This window comes from Tympanuchus pallidicinctus, unplaced genomic scaffold (genome assembly GCF_026119805.1).
Source record: "Tympanuchus pallidicinctus isolate F22 unplaced genomic scaffold, pur_lepc_1.0 scaffold8, whole genome shotgun sequence".
Classification (NCBI taxonomy): Eukaryota; Metazoa; Chordata; class Aves; order Galliformes; family Phasianidae; genus Tympanuchus; species Tympanuchus pallidicinctus.
Window position 1 is genome coordinate 19,534,859 of NW_026294802.1, and position 22,315 is coordinate 19,557,173.

The following is a 22,315-nucleotide window of genomic DNA, read 5'->3' on the forward strand; positions in this document are numbered from 1 at the left end:
GCTCGGCGGCTCCCGAACACGCGAGTCGCGGCGCGCCGGGGGCGGGGACGCGGCGCTTTCCCCGTTCCATTAAATTGGGATATCGTAAAAGAAAAATCGCCTTCCCGTCCGCCCGGCTGCGGGGACGGAAAAGTCGCGAGCGACCGCTGCACCTCTGTCACCTCGCGGCCGAGCCGGGGCCGGGCGGTGCCGGCGGGGAGAGGGCGGCGGGTGCTGCGGGGGCTGCGGTGCAGAGCGCAGTGGATCCCTCCCGCCGCACGGCCCGCGGCGAAGCTCCGAAAGTTTTCCCGGAGCTGACTTCGCGGCGCCCGGCACTCGCAGGTGTCGCGGGGCCGCAGGCGCAGGTGGGGAACCTCGGGAAGGAGACGCGAAGGGGACGGAGCGGTCGCGAGCCCCCCCCCGCCCCGCGCCCGCTGTCGAGGAACGCGCGGCCCCGCGGCGGGCGCTCGGGGTCGGCACTCACCCGGGCTCGGCGGGACGGGGCCGCCCGCGGGCGGGGCGCGGCTCTCGCTCGGCTCCCGGCGGCGTCAGGGGGCCGGCGGCATGGCGGGGCGCGGCGGTGCGGGCTGTGCGGGCGCACGGCGGAGCGCACTCCCTCCCGCAGCCGGACGGACACAGACAGAGAGGCGGGCGGCTACCGCCGCGAAAGGAGGAGGAGGAGGAGGAGGAGGAGGAGGAGGAGGAAGAGGAGGAGGATCGCGCTCCGGGGGAAGCACCCCCCGCCCGCCCCCTTCCCCGGGAGCGGGCAGGAGCGAGCGCTCCGCGCGCCTTTGATGAGGAGGCGCGGGCATCCTCCCCCCGCCCGGCTCCATACAAAGGCCGCTTTCCAGGAACTTTCCAGGAACCGCATCATGTGACAGGACCCGCTCCGAGCCGCACCGCTCCCGGGCCGCGCCGCTCCGCCGCATCGCCGCGCAACCCCCCTCTCCGCACGGGCCGCCGCTTCGCACCGCGCCGCACAGATCGCGCGGAGACGCAAGGCCGCCGCCACCGCAGGTCAGCGCCCGCCGGGGAGGGCGAGGGGGGGGGGAGGCGGGCAGCAGGAGCTCCGCGGCCGCGGCACCTGAGAGCGAGTGGGGGGGGCGCGGCCTCGGGGCAGGGAGAACCCGGAGGGGGGCGGGGGAGGGGGGCGGTGCGGGCGCGGTGCCGCGGAGCGGCCGCGCGGTGCGAGGTGCGGGGGGGTCTGACGGGGAAACAAAAGGGAGCAAAGAGACAGCTGACGCGGCTGTGCCGGGCTCGTCCCTGGCGAAGGGTGGGGATCGCCCTCAAATTAACCGCGGTGTTGGGAAGGAGATAATTTTCGGGTCTGAAAAAGGATGGAATCGGGGTTGCATTGGGCCGTTAGGTTTGCTATAGGCCGGTATCGGTCACAGCAAAATCAGATCTACTAATAGCACGTGTATGTGTGGTGGTCTGGTGGGGGGGGAGGGGAAGGGTGTGCAGAGGACCCTTCGTCGGCGGAACGCGGCGCAGAAGGCCGCGGCCGGGACGCCCCGACGGTGCGCGGGGGCTCCGCTGAGCCCCAACCGGGGGCCGCGCCGTCCCTACGCCGGGAACTGAGCTCCGGCAACGCCGGGATCGGGGGGAGCCGCTTCAAGCTGTTCAGGAGTTTTAAAAGCGCTTCTGCAGGGTGTGAGCGAGGAGCGTCGGGGTTAATCATTCTCCCTTAAAAAAAAAAAAAAGAAAGAAAGAAAGAAAATAATAAAAATTAGCCACAAGCGGTGCGTTTAGTAATTAAAGCGATTCGTGTGAAAGAATAACGGTTGTTAAGCGAGGTGGTCGGCGTGGCTCCGCGTGTGTGCGATGTGCGGGCACTTCACTCGTTGGGCTTTTCGGAAAGGCGGCCGTGCCGTACGCGCTGCCCGCGGACCGTCGGTGCCCCTCCGGTCCCCCGCCTCGGCCGCGCTCCCAGCTGTGCTCGAGGGTGGGCGAGTGGGGAGGCGGCGGGAGGGGGGGCAGCCTGTGCAGAGCCCGACTTACTGCTTCACATCGGCTGCAGTACGTCCAGAAAACTACATTTAAAAAAACAAGAAAGCAATATTCTCCGTTCTTCTTCCTAAAATAATTCCCTATACGCAGATACAGAGCTTTTGCTCACGATTATATTGTTCGGCTACGAGGTATATTTTTGCAGTGATATATATTTTGCGACGCTACTTATTTTTGCTGCGGTATCTATATTATGATTATAGCATTGCAGTCGGAGCTCTCCCCTTGCCGTTCAGGAGCTCCCCGTGGGGCGGTGCATCCCGCCCCGAGCCGGAGCTGTGCTGTGCCGCTTTGCCGCACTTCCGTCCCCCCGCGTTATTTGTCGGCGGCACTTTTAGGAGCACCGCTTCTCAGCGCTCCCCTCCCCGCCGCCGCCGCTCTCTCGGCCGCTCGGAGCCGTACGGGAACCGCTCCCGAAGAGCGGAGGGGAGCGCCGCGATTCATGAGCCGGGGGCGGAACGGGAACGACGGAATGCAATGAACGGGCGTTGCTACCGGCTCCGGCCATTGTTACGAGAAAAGCTGCGATAAAACTCCAGCGGGGGCTTTTCTCAACGTGTTCGCGTTCAACTTTTCACGAGAAGTCAATGTTGTTTAAAAGCAGCGCTGAAGGTCCGAGGCAGCGACGTGACCGCGGCGTTCCCTCTCGGAGCGGAGCGGTGCGGGGACGCTCGGTGGGACCCCCCCGGGCGGGGCGGGGGACAGGAGGGACCTCGGGCTCCGCTCCTCGCAGCCCCCCCACCCCCATCCCGCCTCGGGGTGAGACTCCTGCACGGTCACAGGGAGGAAAAAACCATTCGGTGGTGGAAGAAAAGGCGATTAAATTAAATTACTTTGGGGATTACGGGCCACATGCGGTGTATTAAAGTACTTTAAGCTACTTTGTAGCTTCTTTGGTATTAGGGCGTTTAATACGGGCTCGGTCGGTCTGCACGAGTGCTTTGCTGGATGAGAAAGTGCGTGGTGGGAGAGAGATGGGATGCAGAGGAAAAGCAGACGGGAGACGCACAGAAATCTTGGGCTCTGAGAGCTTTGCTTTGCTCCATGTAAACAAAATCCGGCTTTAATTTGCCGTGCTATAAACAATAATTTTCTAATCGGGGTTACTGATACGAAAGGAAAATGACCGTCTGTAAGCAGGGATCTGAAATGGGCAATGCTGCCCGGGCAGCGTGCTTTATATATTGCCGGTGAGGCTCGGGGACAGCCGCTGCCAACACCCGGCATGCAGTGTCCGGCCGGGACGAGGGCACAAACGTCGGAGGTTTGAGGCTGAGGAATGAGAAAGTTCGATTCCTTTCCCAGATCTTTTCCCCTGCACACGAGCAGTTCAGTCGGGCAGTGCGTCGGCCGTCGGTAGACGTGTGAGATGGAGGTTCGGATCCGCAGCAGAGTGGGGAGCTCCTGGAATCATGGAGCGTGTGTCGCATTTCTCACTTGGTTCTGGATGTACCCAGAGAGGAACGTTGGCGAGTGCGGGGGGTAGGGGGGGGGGGGAACGGGACGAGGAGGTTCCCTGCTTATTTTTCCCTGAGGCAAATATCCCTTCCATGATCGAGGGAAGATGCAGCAATGTTTTTGCAGTGGTGTGAAGTGTGGCTGTTGCTAGAAATGCTTCTCACTTTGTTCCTGAAAAGTGTGCCAGATGCACTGGAGAGCTCGCACCGCTTTATTTATGTAATGCGATGTGAGGAGGAACGGGGGGAGTTCTCCGTCCCTGGTGCAGCCGATTTGGCTAAATTTGCAGTGCTGTGCTGCAAAAGTTACGTGCTCATTTATCTCACTGGCCAGAACAGAGGGGCCTCTCCTTGCTGCTGCATCCCTGCTCCCCGAGGATGCTGCTCAGAAAGCCCACTGCCCTCAGCGTGCCCTGTGCTCAGCTCAACCTGCGTTAGCCAAAGGGCTGGGGGCTTCGTGTCCCACGCTAAGGGATCAACCACGCACTGCTGGGCTCATACAGATTGCAGCAGGAGCTCCCTGCTCTGCCACATCCCGGCCCCAGGCACAGAGATGGGAGCATGGAGCCCTCACTGTGAGCAAATGAGGGTGAGTTAATGGGGTGCACCCCGCGGGCAGGGGCTGGGGAACTTCTCGCCCTGCAGTCAGGTTTTAGCTTCTGTTACAAAGAGCTCCTAAAACATAATAAATAGAGAGAAAACAAGCGTTTCCCTAAGTGGGACCACGCTGCTCTTCCCAGCTGCCCGAGAAACAGAATGTTTTGACAAAATCAATGATGATGTATACGAAACAATTTTACTCTTAACCAGCTGCCACCTTATTTCCTGCCATGTTGATCTGTTCAGACACAAACACTTTTTCTTCCTTAAGAATATATATTTGCTCGAGGAGAGATATCAAAAACTGGGTGAATAATTCCTACGATCCAGTGCTGTCCTGAGAGAAAGCAGCATTCGGAATCAGAAAGCAAACAGTGTGGAGACAGTGCTGGGTCCTGCTGCTTTCCCCCGGAAAGGGCTGGTCGGTCCCCCTGCCCTCGCTGTACATGCAGCACATGGCAGGCACAGAGCTCGGCCCCTGGGAAGGGGCATCGGGACCCTCTGCCCCTCTCCCCGTGTGCCCTCTCCTCTGTAGAAATTCCTGGTGGCACACAGAGGCCTCTGCTGCACCGAGCGAGATTCACACACTCTTGGGAGCTTTAATTAGAACCATGCTGCATGCAGTACTTATATAGCTTCTCCAATTTATTATTTATGATTTAAAGCAAAGACAAAACAACATGAAAATATTTGCTTGTTAAGGAAAAAAGACATGTGGTGGCATAGGGCAATAAGCATTTTAAAAAAATAATAAATAAGAGAATTTCCATAGCAGTGCCCACCTGGTGCAGTACCTGGCAGTGCCTACCTGGTGTGTAGGGTCGCAGTGTGCTCAGAGCCCCATCTGCTGGGTCACTGCCATCACATGGAGGTGCCGCGTCCCCGGCTGGGATGGGGAAAACACCGCACAGAGGTACGGAGGGTTTCACGGGCAGATACTGGTGCTCTGACAGCGTTTTCTTCCCCGGTAGTCCTTCCTTTCATCAGCACGGCAGAAAAAGAGGCTGCTGCAAGCCCCACATTGACAGCGGTCATTCAAACTGCTGCTGGGAGAGTGTGACGGGCTGTAGCTGTAGCGTTCAGGCTGTAGCAGACGGTGCCGTGGCCGTGCTGTTTGTTCAGCTTGTTTCCCGGCTGAGAGGCGCGCACCCAGCCGCACGCCGACGGCTCCGCTGGTCACACTTGCGCTCTTTGAAGTTCGGGTGTTTGTCGGCACTCGCACCCCCGGCTTTGCTTCTTAAAGCCCACCGAGATAGCGGCTGGGAGTGCTGTGCAGTGCTGCCTTCTCCTCCCGGCCGCTGCCAGAAACAACACGGCCGCTCTGAGCGAGGACGGGTCGGTGTCTGCGCCGTGAGGGGCAGCCCGTGCTGTGCGGCTGCCTTCCCCCAGCGGGCAGGAGGCTCTCCGGGGTGCTGTGTGCGTTAGTACAGAACCTTGGTTGGTAGGGGCAGCCCTGAAACTAAGAGGGAAAAATTAAAATAGGTGCAGCTGTGGCTGGCTCTGACTGAGAGGGTTCGGAGCGCAAAGTGAAACGGGGATGCAGCAGAAACTGGGTTACGTGGCTCTGAGTAAATGCTCTCCCATCAGAGCAGGATTTATTTTACATCACTGCTCTAGTTCTTGTCCTGAGGATGTTTAACTCACTCGGAGCTGTTTGGTCTCCAGGATGGATTCCTACAATTACGTGTTTGTGATTGCGAGCACTGCCACGGGAAGCAGCAGGAGGATATCATTTTGGGAGTGCTGGGAGGCACGGAGGGAGCTGGAGAGCCTTCTCCTGGGCTTCAGCCACTGCTACACTTCGGAGGGAGGCTGCAGAGTGCTTCGGGCCTGACGTGCTTCTGCACTTAGCAGCTTGAATAACAGGGCATCAGATGGGTATTACTGCATCGCTGTAACTTTAAACTTCTTCCACACAGTGACAACGTGCAGCTTGGGGCTGTGCACAGTGCTCACCTCAGGCGTGTTTTCAGAGCGCTCACAGCAGGCAACGAACACGGCCTGCCCGAGGCCCCGTGGCTGCAGGCCTGCAGGGCTGGGCATGGCCTCGCACAGCCCCACGCGCTGCACAACTTCAGTGAGCTGCCCAGCGCCCGCCTGCTGCCCAAGGATGCTCGGAGCACCTCGGTCACACGCTGTGGTGCGGAGCCTGGGGACGCCCGGCTGTGGGAGCCCTGGTTGGGACGAGCCGTGACCGAGGCCGGATCGTGGGCATCTATCTCAGCTATCTGCCTGAGCCCCGCGCCAGATGTGGCTCGAAATCCTCAGATGCCCTCTGCTGCCATGGACCAGAATTAACAGATGGCTCCGTGTAACCGGGTTTAGATTTGCTGAAGTTTTTGCTATTATTTCTGCTTTTGTAAATGGATGGGGGAGGGGAAATAATATCTGGGATTATTACAAAACAGGCAGAGCTTTTTAAAAAGTGTTAAGTCTGGGGCTGGGTCCCTTCTGACTGTGAGTGCCATTGTCCCATATTTCAAAATGTTAACACTATTTTTAGCTTTCTCTTCAGAGCTCCCTCCCCTGATAGCTTATCCCTCTGGATATGAGTTTGGCCCAGCGAGCCGCCTAGGGCACGGCACACTTTGCCCCAGCATTTTGGGCCCCATTGTGTCTGATGGAACCAGCTCTGCTGTCGTGGCCCAGCTCTGCTCGGCCACACACATTCAGCTGCCCGATGTCCCTCTGCTGGCTGGCTTGTGGGGGGTCTGTATCTGAAGTGGGACAGGTGGCACCTATGTCCCACACATGTGCCTGCATCAGTTCTGTGTGCAGTGATACACACAGCAGCCCTGGAACACAACAGATCCTGGAGGAGATCCCATGGCAAGCTCCAAGAATTGAGCGGCTTTGCTGTGCCTGAGCTTTCGCTCTGCCTGAGCTTTTGCTGTTTCTCACAGCAGCTCCTATGAGGAAAAGCCAACCAAACCTTCCCACCTAAGCTCCCAACCTGATTCCCAGTGGAGAGTACCAAGGTGGTCTGTGTCCCCTTTCTATACAGTGCCATAGCCACCTCATGTCCTGGGGCCAGCTGCTTGCTGGGACAGGATGGGATGGGATGGGCATTCCCAGCCATCTACCACTTTTAGCCACACAGTTCTATGCTGCTTGCATTGTTCTAAAGTTTGCTTTGTTTTCTTTTTCTTTCTTTCTTTTTTTTTTAATTTTTTTATTTCTCTACTAGAACATAATCTTGAATTTACAGAAGTCCATGGCAAAATCTGGTTGTGAAGGGGTCTGTTTTCTGCGAGACTATTTGTGAAGACTCCTGGCTCTCTGCCTTTGTGTACAAGGCTGACACATGGCCCATGCATCCTCACTGTGCCCAGCAGCATGCCCACTCCTTCTAGTGCTCTATTGCAGGGATGCACGTAGCCCTCCAGTCGATGGGCTGTATCCCATCACTGTGGCAAACCTGTGGAGCTGTGATAGCTTATAAAACTTGACAGCATGGTCCATTGCATGTATTTTTTCTAAATCCATATTTTTCCAATTTTTTTTCCTGTAGTGGCAAGTTTTTTTCTATCCATCTGGGAGCAGAATCCTGTGCTCAGCGTATGTAAATAACAGCTGTTTCCACTCAATTGCATTTATGTACTTAACACTTCAAAATAGTTTTTTTTCTAGAAGTTTCACAATCTAGTCACCATCCATGCTTAGACAGAGGTACTGGGGAGAGGTTAATGAAACCCCTCTGGACTGGCTGACAAAAGTATACAGCTGCAGCTCTGGAATCCCCACACAGGACGGATTGCTGATGCTGACGGCCATGCTCCGATGCACTGTGGAGGCAACTTCATTCCTGAGGCAGCCTCAGCTCTGGCTTCTGGGGCTGCTGCAGGGGTAGCAGGGTGCCAAGTGAGGAGAGGAGCTGTGCTGGTAGTGCCTTCCAGGCAAAGTTAATTTGTCATGTAGAGCAGCTGAACAGGGGAAAAAATGGCAAGTAATTTAGAGGGAAAAGCTTATCTGCCAGTGTCGCAGATTTTTAAATGCATTAACCTATTGCATCCTGAGAAGAAAGGGAGCTCTTTAATGCTCTGATATATCTTTTGTTGTAATGTCACTAGCTCTGAAATGAAAATACAGCCTTTTTATTTTAAAATGCCTCAATGAAGATTTCAAGAAATTAATGTTCGATTATTATTTTTGTCCAGAAGCCTCATTATTTTCCCAAATGCCTCAACCTGAGCTATTTCATTAGACTTTTGGATCCTCTGAAGGCTCAGGATTACAGAACATTGATATTTAGTTACCCTTCATTCACTCCATTTACTCTGATGCAGACCGCTGAGAGCTGTGTGTTCCTAAATCCGGGCTGTTTTTTATGTTACTGTATTTTTTATTTTGCTTATTCAGAAGAAAAATACTTTGATGTTTACTGCCGTCTCAACTGGAACACCTGTGAACAGGGCAGGACCATGCTGAGGACTCAAGCTGTGCGGAGGGAGCAATAACTGCATGCGAGCTGTTGCTTTCACACATCCTGACGTGCCTGTGCCAGTGTTTATAAGAGGAGCAAAGAGGACTTGAGCTTGGGTTGTCTGTGAGAACAGCCACCTGCTCCCACAGGGCATGTCTGTACTTCTGTATAAGAGCATTCCTGATGTTACCGCCGTGCCAACGTGGCTCCTCCTGGGCTCCTCCTGCTTCCCCACTCCACAGCACTGCCTGCACTCTGGTGCTCTGTGGGTCCAATGTGGAATGATGCCTTTTTGTGTTTCTTTCAGTTTAGAGTGCCTGAAATGAGGTGAAACAGCTCTGCAGCCTCCGAGAACGGTGCTTCCCTAATGTGAACATGAGGTACACGTGTGTTTTGGGGCGTGGTAATGTCTGAGGGTGAGCAGCCATCTTGGGTTGCTCTGGGCAGAGGCACAAGAAGGCCTGGCCTCGGGAGCAGGCTCTTCACTGCTGGGGGGTCCAGCTGGGAGAGGCTGGGAGAGGGCTGAGGGGTATATGGTGAAGCAGTGTAGGTGCTTAGCAGCCCCAAGCTTGAGCTCGGTGCTCAGGCTCACGGGGACCAGCCTGACTGCCTGCTGCTGGGCCGAGCTGGCTGGGTGTGAGTGGCGCTCTGCAGGTGGTGTGCTTCACTCCTAAGGAAGCACAGGGCTTCTAAGGGGTCATTTCCTCAAGTCACGGGTTAAAATCCCAGCCATGTTGAAGCAACACAGCCAGCAGCTCGAGGGCCAGGACCAGCCAAGCAGTGTTGGGGTGCTCACCACTGCCACCTGCCTCAGGGCTGCCCACACCCTCCCTCCTTCACAGGCGGTGCCCCAACCACTGTCACCGCGTCGCCTTTCAGCCACCATTGGCCTCTTTGGGCTTCATTTCAAGTCTTTTTTTTTTTTTTTTTAATAAAACAAATACAGCTGTATAAAGTCAATGAATTTTAACCCGCAGGGCCAACACAACACACGTGGAGTGTTTGCTGCAGTAGATTTGAACATACAAATACATGCTCTAGGAAGAGAAGTGCTGGGCCATTTTTCTTATTCTCCCTGTATGGCGAGCACTTTGCTTGCACTGTGTGTGCCTTTCCCCTTGATCAGAAATCCTTTTTCTTAACCAATTTCTAAAATCCATGGAACTCGTTGCCACGGTCAGTTTCCCCATCACTAAATGCAAGATTTTAACGGCATAAAAAATGGGATGGGAGTAAGATAGTTTTATAAAGATGTAAGGTATTCATAGAAAACAACAAGCAAATCCTGACATCAAAGTGGGGACATGATTTAGTGATGAAATACTGGTGGTAGCGGGATGGTTGGACTGGATGATCTTGGAGGTCTTTTCCAACCTCGGTGATTCTATGATTCTAAGTAAGGACTAAAAAATATAGAATAACCAAAAAGTTGAGAGGGAATATGAACTTTTATATTACCATAAACAAATGTAAACAAGCAGACCTTTTTTTTTCCTGGAATTACTGTATTGACTGGAAGCCTCAGAGTGCCTTAATGAAAGCAGAAGAGCATGTCTGCAGCACAGCCATTTTGTTATTTGTTGTTTGTGTCTTGTGTAGCTACCTGGAGGTAACAGAGAATCATGGGCTCATCAGAAGAGGGAGTATAGAGATGCATAAAATAAGCACCTCTTGTTTATTCAGAATAAATAGAATGAAAGAAAAAAAGATTAACAGCTTCACTATAACTTTTAGTATTGGAGAGCTGATGAAACAAAAGGAGGTGAGAGATTAAAATCCTATACACGGTTATTAAGCATGTGCATTACTGCATGCAGAGAACAAAAACCAGGAAGTTAGAAAGCTGTTGCAGTGAAGGCAAAACACATTGCTTCATTTGCTTAGCAAGAGAAAACTGCTTAGTCTTTAAAATATTTTGCTGACTTTCTCATCTCTTCATTCAGGACTTCTGTATATGGACTACATGCTACTAAAGCTTAGCAGGAACAGCAAAAAAGAAGTCTTCACCTTTAAGCAGAGTACTTCTGTATTTCTGTCTCTGCTCTCAAACTGTTGCCCTACCCTCCCAACTCAACCAACCAAAAAATAATTTCCAAACACAATAAAACTACCTTTATTTGCTATGAAATAGATATCTAAATCTCTACTAAGCTCCTCCTCCCTTCACAGAAGAGAGAAAAGCACCTCCAGAAAACAATGTGTGGCTTATTCCAACCTTTTAATAGGATTTACTGCCTTGTTGAGGTACTTTGTATGCGTGCCTATTGACTATAAGGTGAGTCTATGACAGGTAACTCAGATTTACATGTCTAATTAGTAGTTGCCTCAGTGTTACGAAACAAATCTAGCTCTTACATATTATAGGTATACAATTAGTCTGAACTTCATTCTTATGAAAACTGGGCTCTGAGTCAATTTATTCTACAGTAGTAATAAAGTGAGACACACATCCTCCATTACAGGAGAGGAAAGCAGCCTGCACAGCCTATGTCTGCTTGTTCATGTAATTTTGTACTATTTTTCACGATGGAATGAGCACATGGGAAATTGTAACAGTGCACCATGAAAACTGGAATAACTGAGGAAGCACTGAAGTCAAACATAAATTCCTATTGTGATACATTATAGAGCTGCAGCAGAGATGTAGTGGAGGCACAGTAGAATTTGAAGATGTCAGGTGAAATCCAGGCCCTCCCAACAGCCAGCTTTTCCATGGGGCTGAATAGGGGTAGGGGGATGGGGTGGCTAACCACTCCCTCCATTCTTGTCCCGAGGAGCTTGAGCACACAGACATGAAACTCGTCAAATGGGCCCATTTGGCAGCGCTGTACTATTGACTCAATTTTTCAAAACCACAAGGGTTGGGTGTTTTTGTTGTTGTTGAATATGTATGAAGAAAGATGCAACTCTGATACATTAGAAAAGTCAAATAGTTCAAAGCAAACAAGAAAGTGCTAGAAAAGAACCTTTGACCCTTTGAATCCAAGCACTTTCAGACCTCCCAGGAAATCTCTTATTCGTCAGTACTTGCAAATTTAATTAAGTAACAGCTGGCGCGTGTCTCTCATAGTGTTAAGTCCCACCGTCTACGGCTTCGAACAAATCCAGGAGAGCCACTGTGCAAGGTTGCCTCCCGGTGGTGGTACCACGAACCTGCAGAATGACACAAGCTGCACACAGAAAAGGCAAAAAACCCGTATGAAAGGAACGCTTCCTTTTTGAATTCAGGTCTACGTAGAGTAAGTGGAAAATTTCAGTGTGATTTTAACGGCCTGAATTGAGGACAAACCTTTTGATACGCGACCGAAGCACAGCTTTCTAGTGGAATAGAATACTAACAAGGAAAGCTCAGAGACTTTCAGAATGTGAAAAAAAAGCTAAAAATCAGTAAGCTGTACCCAATTGCACACTATCCGCAGCAGTGAGCCTCCTGAAGTCTGAAACAATAGCTATTAAGCACAAGGGAAATGGCTGAGTGCCTTAAGTTGGATACAAAAGCACTACAGCAGATTTCCCATTCTACCAATTCTATGTAACTCAGATTTTCAATTACAAAGTTAGCAACAAGAGGAGAAAAGACAACAGAAAGTCCCAAACTACCTTTCAAATTGATTGTTCTTTTAGGTAAAAGCAGGAAAAGACTCCAGCAGATGGATTTCCAATTCCAAGTCTTCAAGTAAAGAGAAACACACAGTTAAAGACAGCTTTATGTAGCTGTTCAAGATGATGAAAGCCAGGAGGACAACTTGAAATGACTGTGGGAATAGGAGTTTAGTTGGGTCACGCTTCAGATGACCCAGACGAAAGATTTAGTGTAAGAAAACAGAAATATTGGCAGCGTAGTGCAGGGAAGGATTTTAAAACACCCATTTTATGGATTAACGTAACAACAAATTGGCAGAGGGTACATGCAGTGAGTGTTTCAGACTCATTCAGTTCCCAGTAACTGCTCAGAAGAGGAAGTGCTTTAAATCAGATAGCAGTCTCACACACAACAGATTTTTAGTGCTCCAAATACCTAAGGAGTGTTCAAAAACATTTGGGAAAAAGTGAGAAATGTAACAACATTTCTGCAGCGACTGCAGATGATGAAGCATCAAGTTTGACAGACAAGGACAGACAAACGCAGTAGTACTGCGATGGCAAAAGGCATCTGCAAAGGAAAATGTCTTAACAGCATTATGCAGGCGTAAGCAAGAATTTGTTTGGGGGGGAGGATAAATATTTGAAAGCTGAACCCAAGAAAGAACATCTTTTTTTAAATTGGAATGAAACCAGGCAGACAATTTAGGTCTCAGCTTTCCGAAAATAATGGTGGTTGTTTTACATGGTGGATTATAACAAAACAATGAGCGATGGATAGATAGATAGATAGATAGATAGATAGATAGATAGATAGATAGATAGATAGATAGATAGATAGATAGATGTAAGCCTCTCACCTATGGACCTATGTCAGTAACAGTCACCACAAACTGATGCAAATAATAAAATTTATTACTAACATTTTTTTTAGTAATTACTATTACTAAATTTTTTTAATTCCTAAAACCCTTCAAAAAAGTCGTACTATGGGCAGAAAAATTACTTTTGTTCAACTGGATTTGCAGAGTAAGCAGACATCCTTTCCAGAAACACAACAAACATTCCTTCATGACAGAGTGCTTGATGACACACTGTATCACACAAAGCCAGAATCGCTGTGCTGACGTAGGATTACACATGGCATCAGATTAACATACAAGCGTAGCAGCGCTATTTCATGCTATCCCAGGATAAATCATGATGGGCTAACTGGCCTTACATGTTAAAAATAACACCCATCAAATACTCAGACTAGCCTGTCGCAGCTGACATTAACTTCACACAAAGTGTTCAGGAAAAACAAACTGTTTAGAAAAAAGCAGATGCACTTCACACTGAAATGACCAGAATTAGACTTTATACGGTACTCACCTTCTAGCAAGACATATGGATAACACAAACTGGCAAAATGACACCAGATGAATGGAAGAAACAAGTACCTCCCTGTCTTATCCAAGTTGCCTTGGAAAGGAAGTATGATCAGAATGTATGACGTTTGGGATTTTTCCCCCATCGTTATTTATTTAGATGTGCAAAGATAACAGTAATGTTACTGGATCTCTGTGGGGGCACAACGTCCCAAGATGGCACTTTCTGTCAGAAGGCTGATGCCTAAAACTGAAGGCTGGAGAAAATAATTTCACATTTCTGAGAAAAACGGTAGGTGACAATATTTTATTAGCAGAAACGTTTAAGCACTGCAAGGTGCTATGAAGCAGATTAAAATCACGTTTCTTGAATTTAAAGCATCTGAAGGACCAGTCCTTCCCCCTTGGTAAGCTGGAAAGAGTCGGTATCTTCACTAAATGATTGCTGGGCTAAAGAACTATTCCTCCCTGAGCTACACCTATTTATAGGAACATACATAGCATCCTCACTGAACAAGTTAGGATGAATTTAAAATCAAAAATAACAACAGAAGTGTACACAAATATCTCAAATATTTGCAAATGCCGAATGATCAAAGAGTGAGTGATGCCTCGGAAGCTGAAGTTTAACTGAGTCATCCAACTTTCAGTATAAGAAAAGAGCCTTAAATTCTTTAAACCTCAGTATTCAAAGCTCATCTGCATTCTAAGTATTAGATTTCTAAAATAAGAAACCACAGCACGTGCAGTTCTAGAACTCCCACTCTGAAATACTGCTTCTATGTGCTGACTTTATAAGCCTCTGACCTAGTTTAATCAGAGCACTCCATCATCTGGTACATCCAGATCTAAGGCCGGCACATTCTCTGACCCTACAGGCACAATATTCTTCAGAGCCTTTATGTCATCAGTGCACTTCTGTTGTTTTTCTATTATCAACTAACTGTAACAGGACAAATCAAATTTAGTTAAGCCCGGTTTCGTTAAAACACACACATGTGGAACAGAAAAACATTTCTGTATTTTTTTTTATTTCAAATAAGGATCAATAACAACATGCTCATGAGCAAGAAGTCATCTTAATTATCTCTCTTTAGGAGGATTAGGATTCTTCCGTCTTCTCTGATACCTAGAAGATAAAAAAAAATGCTGCTGTGAATGTAAGTTTTGGAAAAATCTTTGACTTTCCTGACCTTCTTCCCTCCAGAAGCAGTTTGGAGGTTACACAAGTAAGCAAAATGTAATACACACAAACACAGCCCATGACCATTCATTAGCTGCCATCTCTGTTGTTCGTGAAGTTACACAACACTGCTCATTGCTGCTGCACATCTGCTGCAAGCACGCAATAATCCATTCAGCTGTAGAGCCAACTGTAGATACAAAGGCTGCTTTTTACTCTTAATCCTTTGTGTGAGATTAATTTCACTGTATAGTCAGGGCTTCCTCTGACCAAAATGACTGCTACAGAATAATCAGGGGTACAAGAAGGAGTTATGTCAGACCTTACTTTAAATAGTGTAATATTCTGCAGTCATATCATTCAAAAAAATTCTTCACAGCAAAGAAAGATAAACTGCATCCCTACTTTCTTAATTAGCCACCCTTAAACAAGGGAAATACAGTACGATACTCATTAAGTGACAACTACCCTCTGGCCATAGGGAGCTCTACCATTTGTTTTCTTCACTTGTTCACAAAACATAACAATTAAAAAGGTTTGCAGTGTATCAAGTTTCTATAGCTATGAAATCAGCAATTACCATACAATGTAATAATACAGACTGGAGCGGAGCTGCACAAACTAAAATGCTACTTGTTTCCAGTGGTGTACCTCAACACACAGAGTTTCTCCTTAAGCTCAGTCAGGCATGTTACATCTCTTCTCCTTACAGCTTTCTGAATACAAAGTGCACCAAGGTACACTTCTCATCATTTCAAATGAAATTTGAAAACCTTTTTTTTTTTGTTAAGTCTGATAATTACATGGTTTCAAGCTGTATTGGCTATATTCACTCAGAGTGTGATTTCACTTATGCAATTTTAGCAAATCACGTGGAGCAGCAGCTAATTACACAATATGAGAAATTTCTACTCCATGGTATTTTACCAATCAAGTTGCAAAGGCTATGGAAGGGGCAGAATTTTTAAAAAACAAGATAATACAGTCTTCCATTTACACGACATTGCATTTAGAACTCTATGTAATAGCCCACGTGCTAAGAGTATTTCATAGGATGAGTTTGGATAAATTACAATCATGCCTGTGTTTCTCTTTATGCCCAAAAGGAACACACACTGAAAAAAAAGAAAACTTACTGTCCCACAGGGTACCACCGATGTTTTGTAGTGTAAAACATTTTGCTGAGCTTTTCAATTCTAAGTCCTCTATCATTCTTTAGCTCTTCTTCATTCAATCTGGATTTTAAAATTTGATCTAGAGTTTCTTCTTTGTTATTCACCGGATCTGGTCGCGGCACGGGCTACAAAAACAAGAATGTAAATTTCCCCTTTAGGAAGAACACTCAAGCTGCACTGATAACATTACTGTTTACTCTTTAAAGCTGAGAACAAAAGAACTAAAAAAAGAAAGCATCATAAAAGGCTCCCTCCCTTCTCAATCAAAACCACATCACTCTGGGGAGGAATTCCAGAAACATCTCATTACTGCAGGTGCTACGGCTGATTACTGTGTCCCACTGTCAGTGCTACTGCTGAGCTCTCATACTTACAACCCACTAGCTGAACCATAAGCATCAATTTACTAACATAAAATACTCACATTATTGCTATTTACACATTTGTTCATACTGACGACCACCATTTTATCATACTAAGTTTTTAAGTTCTTATTGAAAGTTTTCCTGTGAAGTTTATGAACTCAGAGTTGAATGGAGTTTAAAATAACAGCACTTCTTCATGTCCCCCATGCTGCTGCAACTGAACACAGCAGGATGTACGAGCTATCGCCCAGATTTCCAACACCTTCTCTGAGGAGCATGCTCTTAGACAAACACTGCTTTTCTCTGTAGTGCACAACTATTTGAGTACCTCACTTAATTCACTTTGAGCAATGCTGTAAGAACCTGAGCATTTATTTGCCTGTAGCTTTCTGTCACTTCAGCTAAAAGTCCTTCTTAGAGCAGCAGCTATACTCATCACTCACTTCACAGATATGCTGCTCGTGGAAAGAACAGTAGCTCTGTATTTCAAACTGCAAGAAAAAACAAACAGTTGTCCTGAAGACTCAGAACTTCCTATGCTTTTACATGACTAAGCAATGTGTACCGTTGGACATACTTGTGTGTGCTCGTATGGAATCTCGAGTGAAGGGTGGTAGCAGACAATTGTCTTCGAATCTGATGTCAAGGCAAGTTCCACTTTGCTATGAAAATAAAAAGTGACATTATTACAATCCCTTACAATTTCCAGAAATGCTGACTGACTGAGCAGCCCAATTCCCAAAGAAAACCCGATTTCATCCTCTATTTATGAATTCTTTGTAAATCTTCTATCAAATAAAACCTGAAAAAATAAGGCTCACAAGTACTCGATCTGAACTTCTTTCTTCCCCCAACTATTTCATCTTTCTTCTTTTTTTTTTTTTTTTTTTTTTTTGATGGAAGAGAACAAAGGGATACAATGGAGCTGTACAGACAGCTGGAAATGTGGCTTGGAAAAGCCATAGGACACTGAAGAATCACATTAAAACTAACAGCAGGTAATGAATGTCAGCGATATCTACAACGTGCCTTTATAAGAAGTGTGGTACCACTAAGAGAAAGAATAGGAAATAAAGCTCCAGGTTCCATCATTTGACAAATGATGGTAAGCATGATAAACAAGTTCTACTGACAAGTTCCTTGAGGGACTACAGCTTTTCTCACCTTATTTCCCTGTTAACTTCTGTGACACATTAGCTTCCAAAAAACTTCTGCAGTGCACATGTTGCAATTCTCATTATATTTTTATCATCTTTTCCAGTTTCTACTGCAGTTTCCCATGCAGCAGCACAAAATTACCTGGGCTTTGTCTTAACAATAAGTATCTGTGAAAGCGAGTGCTCTTTCTTTAGCTCTTCCACAATTAAAACCGAAGTGCTCCTGGGGTCATCATCACATTTAGAATGAGTCATGCATGACTGTTCATTCTGCTCATTTTTGAAACAGTAGCTTCACAATCATTATGACTGGAAACAGTACTTCGCTTTAAATTATTATGCATCTATATCCAAAAGTGGCAGAAGGTGTGTTTGATACCATCAGATGACAACGTGATGGCAGAGCCAGTAACATGCAACATACATCACATGAGAAGGCCACACAGGGCACGCTGACGTACCAGTTGTAGTCTTCAGGGAGCACTGAGTACGTCGATTTACGACAAGCATGACATACAGCTCCAACTGCAAGGAAAGAAAACACAAACAAGTATAAAACACTGTCTAAATAGAAGCTCACTTTACATGAAGATTTCTAGTGCTATCAAAAATGCAGCATTTACGTAGCTATGTCCTACTTTTGTATTTCCATTGTACTGTATTCCTAAAGAAAAAAACACAGCTTGAACAAAACACTGTTATACCTTTATAAATACATTAACAAAATAGACCCATTTTGAGGTCATATAGTATTGAAAGGGCAAAGAACATCATCATACGATTTACAGGGAAGATTATCTGATTTTTCCTTTAATTCATAGTAACAGTCACTGTTAAAATGAATTTTTGCTTTGCTGAAGCGTGGTGTATATGCTATACAAAACTATAATGCTTTGGCTGCTCTAACACTAGAGAACTCAATTCCTTCCACAAGTTCCTGTTACTCCAAGGAAAGCAATCACAAGAATTACAAGTAGTAAAGGCCACCAGCATACTGGACTATATTAGCAAACAGACCAAGGGAAGAGATTCTCACCCTGCACTCAGCATTCACATCTTGATATTGTGGCCACTTTGGGCCCTTTCAGTAAAAGTGAAATGGAATAAATGCTGTGAATGCCCACCACAATGGCTTTTAGTTGCAACATCTGCCCTGTGAGGAGAGACTGAGGGACCAAGGCTGTTTCAAACGTTTAAGCCACAGTTCTGGAGAGACCTGACAACAGACCCCAGAGGTCATAAAGGTTCGAGTGACTGAGCAGGGGGAGCCAGGCTGCTTAGAGCACTATGTGGTGGGAGGACAAAAAACACTGAAGTAAGTTGAAACAAGAGAGGCTCTGACTAGACAGAGAAAACTTTTCCCCTTGAAGGTAATCAGGGAACAGGGAGTTTGCGCTGTCTTTCATCTGGGCAGATTTGTCCCAGAAGGACAGAATCCTGAGCATCCTGGAATCGATGCACAGCTGAGCCTACATTGAGAGAAGGTTTGACCCGAGGAAATCACCCAAGGACCCCTCCAAATGAGCCTTCCCATGATTCCACTGCATAAGGTGATAAACAGCAACAGTACTTTTTATAGGAACTGTACCATAGGCATTTTGCTTTCTACAAGCCATAAATGGTATTCTTAGCAGCCCAAGATGGATGTGGAGACAAATTCAGTGCAGTAAAGCTGGGAAGATTCAAAGAACCAAGGGGAAACTTTTCTGCAGATGTTTTCCTTTTAGAAGTATTTTCATGTGTTAAATTCTAAAATTCAAACACAAGTTTATCTAGAAATTGAGATGTATTTCAGAATTTAAAATTCTACATTTATATGTTGATCAGCACCATCATGCTTCAGTTTTCCCAAATAAACTCATCTTTACTTATAAAGATGTCAAACCTTTATAACACAGATCTTTAAAGTCCCTTTCAACCTAAGCCACTCCATGATTCTACAGAGTATAATAAAGAAGCTCTCAAAGAATAAATGCTAATATAGGATTTCAATTCCATATCCCTTACCTCGTAGTGGGACTTGCTTACAAGCAGCTACTGAACGCATCCAGAGACAGCTGGACCACACAGCCCTAAGTGATGTTGCCATGCTGAGAGCAGATGGGAAACCAGTCCTGGACAAGATGGAACTGGAACAGACACAGTATCTTTTTGGTTCCAGAACACCCTCTGAAAAAGACCAGTTTCGTAACTGTTTGGGTTACAGAGATAGACGATTTAGTCTCCTAGCTTAAGAACAAACAGAATTTGTTCAGTATGTTACTTGTTGTCAGTTTTTGGTAAGTCTTTATGATTTAAGATAAAGGCATCTGTCTCTGAAAAAGTCAAATATGGGACAAAACTTCATTAGTAAGAAGTTCTCTCTTAAGTAGCTTCACTTACTGAACAACCTCACTCACCCCAGAAAAACAACTTTCCAAGCTTGGGTCCTTCCTCAGCTCAGTTTTGCTGCTAGTGCCCACACATGCACCACTTCTGTATCCTTCACAGAATCACAGAATGGCCAGGGTTGGAAGGGACCTCAAGGATCATGAATCTCAACCCTCCTGCCACACGCAGGGCCACCAACCTCCCCATTTCATACTAGACCAGGCTGCCCAGGACCCCATCCAACCTGGCCTTGAACACCTCCAGGGACAGCGCATCTACAACCTCTCTGGGCAGCCTGTTCCAGCACCTCACCACTCTCACAGTAAAGAACTTTCCCCTGATATCCAACCTAAATACTCCCTACCTCAGCTTAGAACTATTTCCCCTTGTTCTGCAGTTGTCAACCCTTTCAAAGAGTTGATTCCCCTTCTGTCTGTAGGCTCCCTTTGGGTACTGAAAGGCTGCAGTGAGGTCACCCTGCAGCCTTCTTTTCTCCAGGCTGAACAAGCCCAGCTCCCTGAGCCTGTCTTCACAGGGGAGGTGCTTCAGTCCCCTGATCATCTTTGTGGCCCTCCTCTGGACCCTCTCCAACAGTTACTTCCTCTTTTTTCTGCAAGCTCCATGGAACTATTCCTGACATGTGATTTTCCTTTCACAACATACACAAGCCTGTTCCAAAAGTAATGCCTCCTATTCTATTACGTTGGCCCATAACATCAAAAGTAAATGCTGATGGTGTGTCAGTACAGGTTGAACCTTCCCACCAGCATTCTGTTACATTTTGTTGCCTTGTGACAAATGGCAGCAGAGGGGCAGTATGACAGAATGGTGTCTAACATGGAAGTGCACATGAAGCAAAGGTGCACCACCAAATTCCTCCATGGGGAAAAAACTGCACTCACTGACATTCATTAATATGTGCTGAGTGTTGATGGAGATCAAACAGCAGATGTGAGTACAGTGAGAAGGTGGGTGGTGTATTTCAGCAGTGGTGACTGAGACAAGAAAGACAAGCCATATTTTGGACACCCATAAAGATTTTTACAAGTGTGGGTAAGCAGGTTTTTATTCACTGTTAGCAAAAATGCACTACTAATGGTGGTGACTGCATTGTCGTAGCTGAGAATCTGCTCTATCAAATAACATCGTTGAAACCATTGTAGTTTCCACAGAAAAAGGTTAGGAAGCATTACGTTCAGCGTGACTCTTAAGTAAATCTTGGAGTCAACAAACTACCTAGATGCAAAACATAACTGGGGACAGCAAAACGACATGCTAGTTAACAGAAAAAAATATATATAAATAAACAAAAAAAATCATTCAGCGCTTCAGAACGCCTCCACAGCGTGCGGTCGGCAGCCCCTACCCGCTTCCCACCCGTTTACCCACCAGGAGTGCCGCTGCCGCAAAGCCCCATGCACCTCTCGTGCCCCGCTCTGGCCGCTACCGGGGAAGAGGCGAGACGCTGCTAGAGGGCCCCGCGCACACAGCCCGGGACAAAGAACGTCTATCTACAGATATAACGTGCTTATCTACAGAAAGCATTGATCTGAAAGAGAATCAGTCCCTAATCCATCACGGCAAACAAGAGTGCCCGTTGTAAAAGCCGACCTGCAGAGCACTACATACCAACGGAACGCCTTCATCCCTCAGTACGCAGCTCCGGCCGCGAAGACAAGCACTGCACCAATACGAACCCCCTTCTCCTTCGGCACTGACAGCAGCGCCCTTCCGCTTCCGGCGCCTTTCTGCTTCCGGTGTCCTTACACATCCGGTGTACTCCACCCGCTTCCGGTATACTTCCTCTTCCGGTGCACGCCCCGCGGCCCGCTGGGAGGTGTAGTCCGGTAGTTCCCTGGTGCTTTCGAGTCTCTGGCTACGGTGTACAAGTTTCACGTAGCAACCAGTGGAAGCCTCCCAGTTTCAGCAGCATCTCGCTTTGTCCTGCAGTTGTGGAGCAGGTGGTGACACTGCCAGCTTTCTGGAGTCCAGCAGGAGCAGAGCCAAGAGCTGAGCATTCCCACCGATCATTCCCATTAGCAGTGGCAAACATTCATTTTCAGATGTTTTCCATGTCAGTTTCCCCTCTGCTCAGCTCTTGTGAGGCCCCATCTGCAGTACTGTGTCCAGGCCTGGGGCCTCCCCTACAGGAAGGACGTGGAGCTCTTGGAGTGGGTCCAGAGGAGGGCACTAAGATGATCAGAGGGCTGGCGAACCTCTCCTGTGAGGAAAGGTTGAGGGAACTGGGCTTGTTTAGCTTGGAGAAGAGAAGGCTCTGGAGAGACCTCATTGTGACCTTCCAGTACTTGAAGGGAGTGTATAAACAGGAGGGGGAACGGCTGTTTACGAGGGTGGATAGTGATAGAAGAAGAGAGAATGGTTTTAAACTGAGACAGGGGAGGTTTAAGTTAGATATTAGGAAGAAGTTTTTCACACAGAGGGTGGTGACACACTGGCACAGGTTGCCCAAGGAGGCTGTGGATGCCCCATCCCTGGAGGCATTCAAAGCCAGGCTGGATGTGGCTCTGGGCAGCCTGGTCTGGTGGTTGGCGACCCTGCACATAGCAGGGGGTTGAAACTAGATGATTGTCGTGGTCCTTTTCAACCCAGGTCATTCTGGGCTTCTGTGCACTGCTTCTGTTCT

The 22,315-nt window shown here is 47.6% G+C and overlaps 1 protein-coding gene and 1 long non-coding RNA gene across 2 annotated transcripts; one reads left to right on the forward strand and one right to left on the reverse strand.

Moving 5' to 3' along the window:
• Positions 1–684: 684 nt before the first annotated feature.
• Positions 685–16,967, forward strand: LOC128073473 (uncharacterized). The gene is made up of 2 exons (XR_008202726.1): positions 685–996; positions 7,234–16,967. It is a non-coding gene; the product is annotated as an uncharacterized LOC128073473 (long non-coding RNA).
• Positions 14,432–21,441, reverse strand: MRPL42 (mitochondrial ribosomal protein L42). Its single transcript, XM_052668432.1, has 6 exons — positions 21,301–21,441; positions 19,309–19,470; positions 17,763–17,826; positions 16,722–16,806; positions 15,741–15,904; positions 14,432–14,550 (listed from the first exon to the last, which is right to left on the reverse strand). The coding sequence occupies exons 2-6, from the start codon at positions 19,388–19,390 to the stop codon at positions 14,505–14,507; spliced, it is 441 nt and encodes a 146-aa protein (XP_052524392.1). The 5' UTR covers positions 19,391–19,470; positions 21,301–21,441; the 3' UTR covers positions 14,432–14,504.
• Positions 21,442–22,315: the final 874 nt, after the last annotated feature.

Excerpts from the sequence above, each read along its gene's own strand:
- MRPL42 (XM_052668432.1), bottom strand. The coding sequence starts at position 19,390 with ATGGCAACATCACTTAGGGCTGTGTGGTCCAGCTGTCTCTGGATGCGT. Across the intron at positions 17,827-19,308 it reads TAAGCAAGTCCCACTACGAG|TTGGAGCTGTATGTCATGCT; the intron begins GTAAGGGATATG and ends CTTTCCTTGCAG. Across the intron at positions 15,905-16,721 it reads TTCCATACGAGCACACACAA|CCCGTGCCGCGACCAGATCC; the intron begins GTATGTCCAACG and ends TTGTTTTTGTAG.